At 43.3% G+C, this 13,834-nt stretch overlaps 1 protein-coding gene across 1 annotated transcript in view; it reads right to left on the reverse strand.

Annotated features, from left to right (window-relative positions):
* Positions 1–1,028: 1,028 nt before the first annotated feature.
* CDC25A (cell division cycle 25A) overlaps positions 1,029–13,834 on the reverse strand; it is a 13,339-nt gene continuing 533 nt past the window's right edge. The window contains exons 2-16 of the mRNA XM_010562082.1: positions 12,076–12,161; positions 10,008–10,062; positions 9,229–9,264; positions 9,055–9,091; positions 8,561–8,662; positions 7,612–7,728; positions 6,573–6,707; positions 5,822–5,896; positions 4,986–5,138; positions 4,559–4,651; positions 4,096–4,158; positions 3,898–3,996; positions 3,033–3,163; positions 2,531–2,642; positions 1,029–1,171 (exon numbers count right to left, since the gene is read on the reverse strand). Of these exons, the coding sequence (XP_010560384.1) occupies positions 1,031–1,171; positions 2,531–2,642; positions 3,033–3,163; positions 3,898–3,996; positions 4,096–4,158; positions 4,559–4,651; positions 4,986–5,138; positions 5,822–5,896; positions 6,573–6,707; positions 7,612–7,728; positions 8,561–8,662; positions 9,055–9,091; positions 9,229–9,264; positions 10,008–10,062; positions 12,076–12,161 (1,435 nt within the window). The 3' untranslated portion in view covers positions 1,029–1,030. The remainder of the gene's footprint in view (positions 1,172–2,530; positions 2,643–3,032; positions 3,164–3,897; positions 3,997–4,095; positions 4,159–4,558; positions 4,652–4,985; positions 5,139–5,821; positions 5,897–6,572; positions 6,708–7,611; positions 7,729–8,560; positions 8,663–9,054; positions 9,092–9,228; positions 9,265–10,007; positions 10,063–12,075; positions 12,162–13,834) is intronic.

Below are 13,834 nucleotides of genomic sequence, written 5' to 3' on the forward strand. Positions count from 1 at the left end.
CTTTCCTGGCAGAAGGTGCTTCTGCTGCTGGAGAAGTGGCCAAAGTCAAACCCACAGCAGCAGAAGCAGGTTCAGAACAGCCTCCCAGGATCATCAGTGTGATTCCTCACAGCCAGGCTCTTTTCTGGACACATTTCATGACAATAATACACAGCCTTGGAGGGAGCAGCAGCAGTAAATTGCTGCTGTTGAGAAACCTGGTAACAGCTTTGCCACCTGGTACTTCTGGGATGACCTGAGACAGCCTAATTCTGAATTACCCTCAGTTCCCAGAAGTTATCCCTACTTTAAAACACCAACTCCTCTAGAACTAAAGCAGCAGCTAAATTAAAATTACTATGAAATAAAGCATTCATGATATCTATCTACAATAAGCAATTTCCCCTTACACTGTCTTCAAGAGGCCTCCCACAGCAGAACACAGGAGTTCAGCAAGGTGGGAACCTCTAGCTGTAATGAACTATTTCCCATTTTACTTCACCACAACATGTTATGCTATGAAAACACAGAATCAAAGCTTCAGCTGAGAAAAATAAACCCCTCTACCCCCCCAACAGCAGGCTGCCCTTTAGCAGAAACAAGGTTTAAGTACAATCCAGAGGATTCAACTGCAGCAGTATTAGCTTCATTTGACTGTATTTAAATAAAACAAAGCATTAAAAAAAAAAAAAACCAGGCACTAAAATACCCTCAATGCTTACACCATGTACCAGCCGAGCCCCATGTACGTGGCAGGCAACAGCCTCTCCCCACCCCTCCCTGGGCAGGCTGTCAGGCAGTTTGTGGATATCACAGAACACGAGAAGCCATTTCCATGAAGCAGCGTAACAAGAAGATTCAGAAGTCAGCTCCCAACCAGCACCCAGGTTGCTCGGTTAAAGCCTGCAGCCACAAGTCCCACGGTGTTCCCAGCAAGATGACAGACGAGGATAGAGCTGGTACCTGATAACCACAAACATGGAACAGGCACAACTCCCTCCCACTGCAGCCTCCCCCTCCCCACAATGGGCAGTCTTGTTCAGCTCAGCCCTTAGAGTTTCTTCAGGCGACTGTACAGTTCCCTTTTGCTCTTCTCGCCAGCCCACGTTCGGCTTTTGGTGCGGAACCTTTTCAAGTCTTCTTTAAAGTCCTCATGGTGCATGGGGCGATAGCTCTGGGGCTCGCAGAAACTCTAGGGAAAGAGAAGCTGGTTTCACTTCAGTGTGTCAGGAGCGATGATCTCTTTTGAGACTCACCAACAGAGCCTGATAGCAACCATTCAAACAACTACCAGCAGAAAAAACAGAAACAGCCCCCCCACACTCTATGCAGGAGCTTCATACCAGACACTCACGAACAAAGCCATGATATTCAGATTACAGCTACTTCAGAAGTGATAGCTATTAAACAAAGGACTTTCAGGCCTGTGTACAGACCTCTCACCCCAAATTTTCTGGCAGACATCAATACACAAACTAAGCCTGTCTAGTATTCACCTTGAAACAGGACAGATTTGAAGAATACTTGTATCTTGGGACCCGCCCGCCCCTGGCGCACACACCAGAGCATCAAAGGCTGCTGTCGGCTGTTCCGTGCTGCCACCTTGAGGCCCTCGGTCCTTCCACCTCAGGAGAGGATACCCACGGGGCCAGAAACAAAACCCAGGCATCCACCGCCACAGGGGAGCCAGGGGATCCCAGGGAGAGCCAAAACCCAGGACAGCACTCACTAGCATGAACATCGGCATCCCCCATGACGGCCCAAACGCTGGGAGACCCAATATCCCACCGGGAAACAGCCAGCTGGCCACAGAAAGGCCAAATATCTCACATCTCTCTGAAAACACACCAAGTCACAGAACAGGAAGGTAATCTAAGAGATACTCTGAAGTGTGGGGGCCTGAGAGAGACTTAAGTGACAGCGAGGCCACAGTCTAGTTTGTGTCAGAACAGCAGGAAGAACTAGCTGGAGAAAGAGAGTAGAGCCACTGAAATGCTGAAGCAGCAGAAGCCAAGTGATACAAGAGATGCCATCCTCAGAACACTGGGAAGAGAGATGCTGGGCAGTTTTTAGTTTCCTTTTCTGAATTAGGGGCTGAAAACTCAGAGTTCGAGTATTTCAATTTTGCTATTTTAGTATGAAACTTCAGCTTTCCATTTGTTATATGGCAGTTACTGTCAAGCCTGTCTTCTCTCCTAGTCTTTGCAGGCTAAGCAGTCTTAAATTCCTTCTCCAAACAACATTTTGGCCTCCTAGTTGTTACAAAGGGCAGAAACCAGTCTTATATTTTACTCTCGAGACAAGTGGAAAAACCTTTCAGCTATGGCAGCAAGACAGCTCTGAAGTACGGAATAGGCTTAGAGAGCCTCACTACCAAATTTTAACTGCTCCCAGTATAGTAGAGCACTGTGAAACAGAGCAGGAAAAGCTACCCCAGCAAAAAACACTACTCCAAAGAGAAGTCTGATCAAGTATGAATACATCAATATTGTTGATCTATTGTTTCTTCTCCTCTGAGTGTGAAAGATGAATTTAAGAGAACGTCACTTACGCGGCATCTTAAGAAGAAGTCCTTGTAACCCCCCTTCAGGACATACAGTTCTGGGTAATGGAGGTTGGGGTATTCGTTACCCAGCCTGTCCCGCTCTCTCACAAACCGGCACCTGTAGCAGGAAAAAAATCCTGTGTTAAATCTCACATTCAACAAGTAACACCTGAAAACAGCTCTCGCCCAAAACTTCCCATTCCTGGGATTATAGAAGCAAGCCATTGCCTATCAGGAACAGGGTGAGAAGCCACACTGGCTGCAAAGCTGCGGCTAACTGGTTTTTCCTTTCCCTCTCTAAGCATTCCAGCGCACCAGCCCAACTTCAGCATGGCCATTCACATCATGGGCTGTGTCACATCCCTGCGAGAGGTGACAACCAACATCTCCTCATGATAAACTGTGTATTAAGTAGCACACCAGCACAGTAACTGGTGCCATCCCGAAAGCTTTGCTCTCAACTAGCACAACAGTAAGTTCTTATCTAGGGGAGCGTGGGATAACTCACATGCGAGGACCCCGCTCTGAAGAAAACTCGCAGTGGAACACTATTATCACTCGTTTGTTCTCTGATGGCTGGATTGGCTTCTTAAGCAAGTAGTCTTCCACATCCTCTTCCATATGAAGGTTTACAGCACCCTGTAAAGGTAGAGTAATGCCTGAGCACACGCTGTGAGTAGAATAGAACAGTAACAAACCTATCCCACCTCCTTGCAAGCTGTTTCCTCATCTTAGTTTCCTAGAGGAGCTCTGGCAACCCTCTCCAGCCATTGGGAACACAGCTTCAAACCCAAGCAGAACATTACAGATAGTCTAACGCTGACTCTGGGTGACCTGGACCTGATTCAGATTGCTGTTTCAACAGCTATAGGTTGTGGCTCATTAGATTTCCTTTCCAATCTCATTGTATTTGAGAGGGCCAGCCAGCTTACTCAAGCAGCAAACTTCAACATCAATTATGTTTTGGACAGCCATTTGTTCTTTGAAGTCTGTGGTTTAAATGAAGTTTAATATTCTAAATTTTAGCTTCCCCAGATCTCAGGATGCTAGACACCGAGCGTCTTACATCCTCCTCTGGAACCATCTGCCTGCTTGCCACACAGGCCACCTCTTCTGCTTAAGGAAAGCAGAATGTTCCCTCCTTTGAGGGAAAAGTCACTTTATGAGCCAAGTGTGAGCTCAGTGTCCTGAGACTCATGCAATGTATAGGCATAACAGGATCACAGACCCCAGTGGGGCACTTGGGCGCCTCAGCTATAACATATCCACATGGCCTTGGATACTTGCTAGTAAAAAGCAGCCCCACATGGTGCCAAGTGACCCCAGTTTGCAACTTCAGACAACTCTACATTGCTTTTATGGGGTCAACTTACCTTGATGTGTCCTCCTTCGTACTCATACGGGTATCTACAATCAATTATCACGCATTCCTTGATGAAGCTCGCAAACTTCCCAGTCAGCACAGACACAATCTGGAAAAAAAAAAAAGTTCAGTTGTTTCAACATGTTTTTGTATTATTCCCCCCCCCGCCCCAGTAAAGAATTTTTCTTACTGTCCCTGGGGCACATACCATTTCTGAGTCAATATATTTTAAGTCTTGATGTTTCCCATCGACAGTATGAAATAAATAACCCTGTAAGACAGACAGCATTTAATTGAGAAAATTCCAAGCACGAGCCACATAGGCAACAGCACAGTGTCCAGCAGTTAATCTTGTAACACAGACACTTTGACAAGAATCTCTTCAGCAAAGCTCAAGAGTTAAAACTAAGAATTCTAAAATTCAGGGACAGAATTTTATTTTTTGTTCCTATACTGAAGGGATTTTGTAGATCTTTCTGAATAACCACAAATTAATCGCTTTGCTTCTAACCTATGAAAGCACCCTTCTCACAGACAGCCTTTCCTAGTAATTTGAATATGTACTGTTAAAGAAGGGAAGTGCTTTACTTGGGCTGGTTTGAGACACCTCTACCAAGAGAGGCCATTAAAACACTTGAATTAACACTTGACCATTAAATCACTTGAATTACCTTTGAGAAGTCACCAATAAGGTCTCTCTGGTCACTGTCCAAAATGCTTTCGATCTCTGCTGTGGAGGATTGTGTCTTCACCATTTTCAAACTCTAGAGGAACACAGGTTAGAGATCAATGCTGAGTACTGACAGCAGAGAGGGATCCTTTTCCCATAACATAACAGAAAACTCAGAGTTTACTCTGAAGCCCTGAACTACAACTCCCCAGCCTCCCCTTCGGATTAAAGCAAAACTCAGGCTCAAGAGTATGCAACTACTGCACCAGGTCCCCCAAATCTCCTGCACTATGCAGAGAGAATGCAGTTTTGCTAGGTCAGCAATTCACCTGAAGAAGCTCTCTCATTAACCTTCATAAACTAGACACCTATATTAGATCCTCTTCTAATCAATTTTCTATTACAAAATTGGATGCCAAGCCACCAACCGTTGAGTCCTCAGAAGGTGTTCCTGGCAGGCTTTTCCTCTTCTTGCTCTTCCCTGGAGAATTCTCTTCCTGGGATCTCTCTATCCTTTTCTGGGTGGTTCTTCCTACGCCACTAGTCAGAGATGAAGAGCCAAACAACCGGCATCGTTTGGCCTGGAAGGAAGGGGAGAAGTTAGGGGCTGTCTAGCAAAGATTTAGGTTAGAAACTAAGCAAGCCTCAGACTTTCAGACTATTACAAATTTTGCCTTCTATAACACACGGCCACTGCACAGCAACAGCAGGATGTTAATAGGGTCATCTACATTCAGGACCTACATTTCCAGTAATACTTGTTTCTTGCTCTGTGGACTGGGTGAGCTTGGAGCACCATAAGCAATATGAAATGCTAGCAGAGTGCTTTATACCAATTAGCAGACAATCTATCAGCACATTAAGGAGCCTTTTGCTGGAGCCTAAACTCCCTTCGAAGTCTGTTATCATAAGATCAGGCTACAGGCATTCCAGGTAAGTCTGTGCAGAATGTACTCAAGATATGTCAACAAGTATCTGATAAGGGACGTCCAGATCTTCTCACATTTATGAAGTGGTTTTGTAAAAAGAAAGTTAATGCCTATATAGGCAGACAATGAGCATTGTTCCACACTGACGATGTCCTTGAGGTAAACAGGCTTTAGAGATAAGCAAATACTGAAGGGGGTTTATGCTGTATCTTGTTTTGTTGTTGTTATTAGGGATACAGGATCAGAAACAGTGTGATCACTTGTCCCAGTAGTGAAAACGACTGCCAGAACAAAGTCCCCATCTCTGTTCTGTTGTGCTCTGCCAGAACACTTACCCGATTGTCTGTTTTCCTCATGACTAGTGGTGCAGTCCAGAGGCTCGCCACATCAGATGGCATCTCCTCATCGTTCTGAGAAAAAAAGAAAGTTCATTCTCATCTACTTCGCTGTGGGCAGAGACTGTAAATACAGCTTCTGCACAGCACAGGCAAACATTCCAGCTGAATTCAGCTGTCAGAGCAGTTTTAGGAATGAATTTAACTCAATTACTAGTCCAATACTCAAATGAAATAATGGAACCAAGTTGAGACATGTTAGAGAAGGTAAGTTATATCAATTCATTGATTGACTAACAATGATGTTCCTCCAAAGCTTTAAGCATTTCAAATTCAGTTAGAAACATTCTTCTATTTAAGTGGCTCAAAAGTAAATATCACCTCTAGCTCCTTCAGCAAGTTTCTAAAGAAAAATGCCAACTATTCAAATAATTCTCTTGAGTAATGCAATTCTCATCTGCCAAGAGGAACAGCAGCAATTCTTAAACTAACAGCTGTTCACACAGCAAGTAAATCCCACTGTCTGCACAAGGAAAGAGCACATATAAGATAGAGACACTGAAACATAAGAGTTGAAAAAAGATGATGATAACTCATCTTCTAGGATTCCCTAGTACGTAGCTTTTTGCAGTTTGACTTACCACACTGACTTCTGCTAGAACATACGTGCACCACAGACAGATATTGTTGGCAGACTATTAACATTAGACAGCTGATTTTGAAACGTCTATCGTATTTCCTTTGCACATACCTTCAAATCTTGCTCATCTAGCAGCTCTAGGAATCCATCGTCATCTTCACTTTCAGAGGAAGTCAGAGAAGACTGCTGCAGGAAAGCTGGCCTGTAGTTCTCCTGTTCACCCATTGGTATTTCACCCATGGGAAACTGAGACAAGACAGTTTTAACAGCATTCCTTCTCTTTACTGCAGGGAGCTATAACCACAGAGATGATGCTGTGCCTCTCACTGCACTACGGAAAACACGGTGGTTATTCCACCACCTTGAATACACTGGCTTGACCAAACCCCAAAGCAAGTTCCAATACTTCTACTGGATCCCTCGAACAGCAGGGTGCTTCATTAACCTCATTAAGCAATAACCCTCTTCTCTGGAAGAAGCTATCCAGTGAACGTGCAAAGAAGAGAAATGGGTGCTGTCAGTAAGATCAAGAACTAATATAAACTGCAGCTGATAAGCCCAAGATCAAGAGTGCTAAGCAAGATGAAGGACTACCAGATCCAAGGAGTGGAGACAAGACCTAACCTCCCAGCTCTGTTTCCGTGCAAGGACCCATCATGTTTTTTCATTCTATTTGCTTTGCTTTTTCTAAGCAATAGAATACAAAGAAGGTAATATTTTCTTCCTGGATGTCCTATCTGGACATAAGATCCAGTTGCATGCACTCAATTGGCTTCATTGTTCCAAATGCATCTGCCTCAGTATAAGTATCTACTTTATTGGTAGTGAAAACAATCACAAACTAAATTCCTCTATTCCACATCAGTGTCCACACTCCCTTGACTTACTGCAGCATAACCTCAGCTCTGTATTGACTAACCTTTCGCAGACTACAGAACAATCCATGTTTCAAACTTCTGACCATCTCATGAGCCAAATGTGAGAAGAGTTTTCTTGTCTGGCAGATAGATAAGTTTTTCTGTTTGGCACATGAAGAGTGGTGACTAACAGCACTGCCTTAGAACCGTGATGCAATTTTTTCTTCCTCACAAACAGTATGTATGCAGAGGATTAGGTGAGAATTAGTTGCAAAGAACACTGTAATACTCACTATCTGAACTGAAGATGACTTCTGCCTTGGTCCAGGAACACCTTTTCCATCACGGGAATGGATGTGCACAGAACAACGAGAAGCTGGTTTGGTTGGCTTCTTAAACTCAAATGATTCCTGAATTAAAAAGGAGCACAGTGATCATTTTACCAAAATGACAAACTGTGTAAATTGCTAGGATCATTTTATCTTTTCAGTTGTTTTTTTTTTTTTAAACTACCTGAGGTTTTGGGTTTAAGTTCCCTGCTGCCAACAGGAACAGTCTGAAGGCGAATGTTTTCAAATTAAAGATGTTACAATAGTGATTCATTTAACATAATCAAGCTTTTATCCTCTTGATATCACCTACAGGCTTAAGGCTTTTCTATTTCTTTTTGTCAGTCAACTTCTCTGCAAAATAAATCATTTTTAAAGGCAGCCAAGGCTGTCTCCTGACACCCACTCTTCTGTAGAGACCTGTCAGAGTCCTACTGGTGGGATTTCCAGCAGCAAGGCCTTTCAGACCAAGTAGGCAAAAGGACATTTGTGCTGTGAGGAACCAGGACTCCCCATGTCAGCAGTGGAAAGAGATGAGGTGATCTATCTGAACAGCTGTCTGGAGGCTCCCCTCGTAGCTATCTAAAGCTAGCAGTATGAATACATTTTCCCTTGACACAGCCTAAAAGGAGTCAGGTTCGGTAGCACAAAGGTAGAGCTGCGCAATCAAAATCTACCAAATTTTTATTAACCCATAATCAGTTTGCAGTTGCTATAATCAGTGCTGTCGCACTTCGCTGCAAGTTCCCCTAAGATAAGCTATGCAAAACTTTGTTATGTCTGAACTACAGCCAGGCAGAGAGTAAAAGAAGCCTTTTCCACCACATCCACTGTTGAAGCAGTGTGCTAATTCAGCTTCCTTGGTACTGCCTCTTACACCATACCATCACAGGCAACAGAAAGCAACACTTACATTCTCCTTATTTTCATCTTGTTCCAGCAGTTGAAAAGCATCACTATCCAGAGAATTGGAATGGCTTCTCTTCAGGGCAGGACTGGATCCCAGGAGGCTTTGCTACAATGTTCATACAAAAGTGCCAGTTCAGTATTGTGCAATATAGTCTTTGCACAACTACATTCTAAGCAAAACAGGGATTAATAAAGACTGTAAGGTCTCCAACTACAAATTGGTGCAAACTATGTGCATGAGTCTTTCATGCTGACATCTCGGTACAGGTACCGAAATGCTTCAACTGCATTAGGGACAAAGCCACATCACTGAAATTTCACACCAACATGAACGAGACTTCGAGTTTACAAGCTGTAATTTTGACAGTTTTCATTAAGCACCACAGCAGCTGTTCTTGAAGCCGGAAAATTAACAAGTTATGGAATGTATCCAACTAAAAACACTTAACACGCTAAATCCTTTAACATTTATAGAATATCAATACCACCCTCACTTACTGGCAGTGAATGTATTCTTCTGAAAGGCATTCGTATGCTACAATGAAAAAGAACCAAGATTTATTTCAACATTTTGTTTTGAAAGACAGTAACATGAATAGAACTCACTCCCCCCCCCAGTAAAACTCCATAAGCTACAACAGTCACTGACAAAGAAGTTAAAAGTATACTTACTTTAGTCTGCTCGATTCAAGAATTGCTTTCTCAAACCTAAAAGCAAGTGAGATGCCCCACAGTTAGTACTGAAGGATAGTACACTAAAAATCAACCTTGTATTTAAGTCATAGAGTGTTATGCTAAGCAGAAGCCAACATGCTTCTTGATGACACTTTGTCTTTCTCAAAAGCTATTTATAGCCAGCTTAACCCATCATAGTTTTTTAAACACTAGCTAGACTCCTTCTCCCCTCCTTTCCCCAAATTCTTTTCGGCATTGTTTAGGCAAGAAGCTAGGTTGAAGGAAGAAAAGCTCAGTAAATCAGGAACCAAGGACATCTGTCCCCCATCCCTGGGGACAGAAGATTAGGGAAAGAAAAAAATAATCTAATTGAGAGCAGCAAATTCAAAGCTCAGAGAAACTGCTTAGTATCAGTTAAGGCATATACAAGCATAAATTATAGTTTAAGTGGTGAGTGAAAACTGCAACCTACATGCAATTTGGTACAGCCTCATACTCCTGGTAAGGTGCCAATGTCATGTTCAAACAGTCTGGTTGGTACAACACATTAACTCAAACCCAAGACTTGTCTGTGTCCCAGAGTACTTAACAAGACAGAAAGCCTAGCATCTCAAGCTGCACAGCACTACAGCACGCACTTCTAGAAGTTTCAGAGAGAAAAGCCCACTGCACGCATGCCAGCAAAGGAAAAGCCACGTCAAGCCTCTCATTAGCCTACGTTTGTTAATGGTGCAACATGAAATGCCAGAAGTCAGGCTTAGCATATGGTTACATACGTTTCCTCCATGGTATTGTCTGAGGTTGCAGGACCAGGTGAATCCAAAGCACAACCTGCAGAGGAGAGACAGCATTTTCAACCGAGTGGTATCTTAGCACCTAGGAAACGCAAAGTATTGGACATTGCGAGACTTCCTCTGAAAGACCCTGAGCTTAGAGAGGAAACTGATGTAGGAAATCCAGTCTGCAGCCTCATCTCAGGGTAGAAGCAAACAGTTACAGATACTCCATACTCTTGGTTTTTCACCATCGATAATCAGGTGTTAGTGCTTGGGGAAAAATAGGAGTAATTGAAAAAAGCACCCCAACCCTGTCTAGAATGTCATATAGAACAGAGTGCTACCACATAACATGGAATACCCTTGTCTTATTCTCTCACACACACATCTTAATAAACAACTTAATCCTTCAGGGTTTTTTAAGCCATGTGTTTAGTTACGCCTCTTTATAGGAAGAAACTCTGGCCTCATTCCTAAAAAAAGTAGTCAAAAGACCCTTCTTAATGCATGTGAGGGTACTGGAAACAACTGCAAGCACTCCCTAAGCAAAAACCAAGTGAAATGTTACAACTACATAGCACCTAAGTACAGTCAAATATGAAGCCTACTTAAGCACAGATCCCCAAGGAGGTTTTGTATTATGGTAGTATTCACAAGCCCTAGTGATAGGCCAACAGCTTACCATAGTGCACTCCATACCATCATGACAAGACTTGCTGCTACTTCAGTGACTGTGATCTAAACAAACAACTACAAAGAATTAATTTGACTAACATGACAGGTAGTGGTCTTGGCACAGCAGAAACCTTAATCATGAGTGTTTTGTAAGCACTTAAGACCTGTTTTGGAGACAGGAAAAGAAGAAAAAAAGCCAAGAAGAAAGTGAAGATTCAGCAAGCTTGGTTTTTCTATCCTGCTCTGTGGTTTGTGAGCTATGCCCATGTCTTAACAGTTCATAAAGTTCCTTTGAATGCTGAAAGTACCACATGCAGTCAGACTGGTGCATAAATTCGGGTGGAGACACTGATTTCCATCGCTGGGCTGGACCAATGAAGTATCAGAAGCTTCCCTGATTCTACAAGTTATGGGGTAATAGCTTCTAGTGAAATTTCATTTTCACTGATAAAGCATCTCATCTGAAAAAAATACTTCTAGGCAAGTATCAGTACTAAGAAAGATGCAGCTTCCTGGGTTTTAGATAAACAATCAGCTTTTGTTAACAAAAAGCCACAAAAAAAACACGCAAGCCACAAGACAAACCCTGCTCAACAGCCTTGATTTGAGCGTGCAGAGCAGGTTAGCACAGTTTGGGTTTAAAAAGAGAAACCACACAGTGACAACTTGCTTTCATCCAAGTTATCACCCTCCAAAGGGCAGAAACTCAAACCGGTCCCATTCAGAGCTGAATACAGATATGCAACGGATCCTAACAATGAAGAATGAAACACTATCTCCCCGTTTTCCAGACTACAGCCCCAACACGCAACTATAAATGCTCACAAGCCAATATCTGCAAGACACCACAGACTAGAGAATGGTGGGAATCCAATTCACTAGTGAAGCCTATCTTGGGCTATCTGTAGCAGCCTTCATCTTCAGCTGTCTCTACTGCAAGAAAGGCTGACACACTCATGATAAGGTGTTGACCTACTACCATGTACAGAGCAGAACATCAAGGCAATCAGAAAATGGTAGTGATAAACATCACCCTGGAGTACAAAGCATGACAGGTCAGCGACCACGTCTTAACAGCCATCCTAAGAAAAAAAAGGAAAAAGCCACCTCTGTCAGAGTGAACCAGTTTTTCCTCCGTGCTAGCTCTACTCCTAACATGCTCCAGGACAATTAAAGCAAAAAAACCCACCCACAACCCAAACCATGAACTGCCGTGATGGTTTGCCTGCCTCCCTCCTTTCAAGAGCATAAGAACGAGAAGTGGCTATAAGGATTGCAGGCAGGCAGCATTAGTTCTCTCTCCAAACCCTGGAAGCTGCTTGCAGTAGAAGCCATGTAAAGATATGAAGCCTTTCGTTTCTTATTTGTTATTTATTAATTGAGAAAGCCATACCTGAGTCTGTTGATTCCGATGACACTGTTCTTTGTAAACCATTAGTATTCTTGTTCCCCAGATCTTGCTCAGCGTTTTCATGCTGACTGTAAAGGAAGTTAGGTATTTGTTTTAAACGCTCACTGAAGCAAGAAATAAAACATAGGAGTGCCTGAACATAGATATACAGCATAGGTAGTCATAACCTGAAACCTTTATCATCGGCCAAGTGAAAGGATTCCAGCTTGGCAATCCTGCAGACTGCAGTCTCTCATGCTCCATGTGCTGTTGAGTACACAGGGATAATGCCACCACCAGCTACCACGCTCAGATCTAACACCTACAGGGGCTTCAGCTTCAGGTTTTGGTTTTCTTTCTTCAAACCTGCACATGCAGTGCTGATAATATTAGAACTTAGGCTTCCAAAACAGAGACAGGGAGAGTGCCATTCAAGACAATAATTACCCTGGTTGCCTTCCTGGTCACCTCACACCAAACTTCCAAGCTTTTCTCCATGACACACTAACTGGGAGGGTTTTTTTGAAACAATGTTTTAGAGCCTGTCCTGAGCTTGTGCCTTCACAAATGAAGGTCCTAATACAACAAAATGACAGACCTTGCAATAAAACTTTAAGGACTAAAAACAATTTAAAGTGTGCAGTAGATTATTAGTGCCTGTAATCACACCAGCACCTCCCAAACCACTCACTAGAAACACCTCTATCAGAGCCCCCTCATCCTTCTCGGGACTGCAACCCTCTCTTCAGCAGCCAGTCATTTAATTATTGTTTTGCATAGAAAAATTACCAAACTTCTAACTCAAACTCATTTTCATAAGTAGTTAGGTCTCAAATTTTGTCTTACCAACTAAGCAAGTTCTTCTCTGCTCACGTAACCATCAGACCAGTCTAAATTATTCTGTAGGTGAAGGGGCTCGAGGCATCCAGAGCCTGAGGAACACCAGACCCTGACCTGACACATGTGCAAGCACAGACACTGCTCTGCGAGCAGGCAGGGAACTTCGATAAAAGCTCTCCTGCCTGACTGCTGAGCCACATCAGACACACACTAACTTCATATGTGGGCAGGGGTCACAGCAGCTTCAATGCAGAGAGATATGCATATCACATGTAGCGTTACTCTATATTGCCTTAAATAAGGGAAAAGCTAATCGAGTGTGTTAATGGGTTAATTAAAAAAAAATGCATCTGGGCACAAGCTAGGGCTACAAACTGAAAGGACAGAATAATGAACAGGGAGGGGAGTGGTGCAAATCATTTCCAGGAATTCCAGGAATCTGAAGGAGGGAAGGATCATAAAGAAAGCAGGTGATTACAGAAACTAGAATGATATAAAAACTGCAAACAAAGGACAAATACCAGGGTGGCCATCAAGACCACAGTGGGCCAGGGCAAAACGGGAGCCACACAAGAGACAAACTGTAGAGGTTACCATAGGAATAATGAGATTAAAGGAGTTAGACACTAGTAACAGAAAAATTGGATTGAGCAACTGCACAGCTGGAGTTACCGGCAGAAAAGAGCAGCAGAGCCCAAAGACTGCAGCACTTTCCATATGCAAAACAGTAAAGAGAGGAGAAGGACGGACACAAAGGTACCAGCATTAATTTGTGGGAGAGGGAAAAGCACCCAGTCTGGGGGCCAGGCACAGGGAAGGGCTCAGGAGTGAGGTGGATGCCCAGAGCAGAACCAGAGGAAGATGGTGGCACACTGCAGGGAGAAGATGGCCCACAGCGCAGGAGCCACGACCGCATTGGGGG

This window comes from Haliaeetus leucocephalus, unplaced genomic scaffold (assembly GCF_000737465.1).
Source record: "Haliaeetus leucocephalus isolate CR32 unplaced genomic scaffold, Haliaeetus_leucocephalus-4.0 Scaffold0, whole genome shotgun sequence".
In the NCBI taxonomy this organism is placed as follows: Eukaryota; Metazoa; Chordata; class Aves; order Accipitriformes; family Accipitridae; genus Haliaeetus; species Haliaeetus leucocephalus.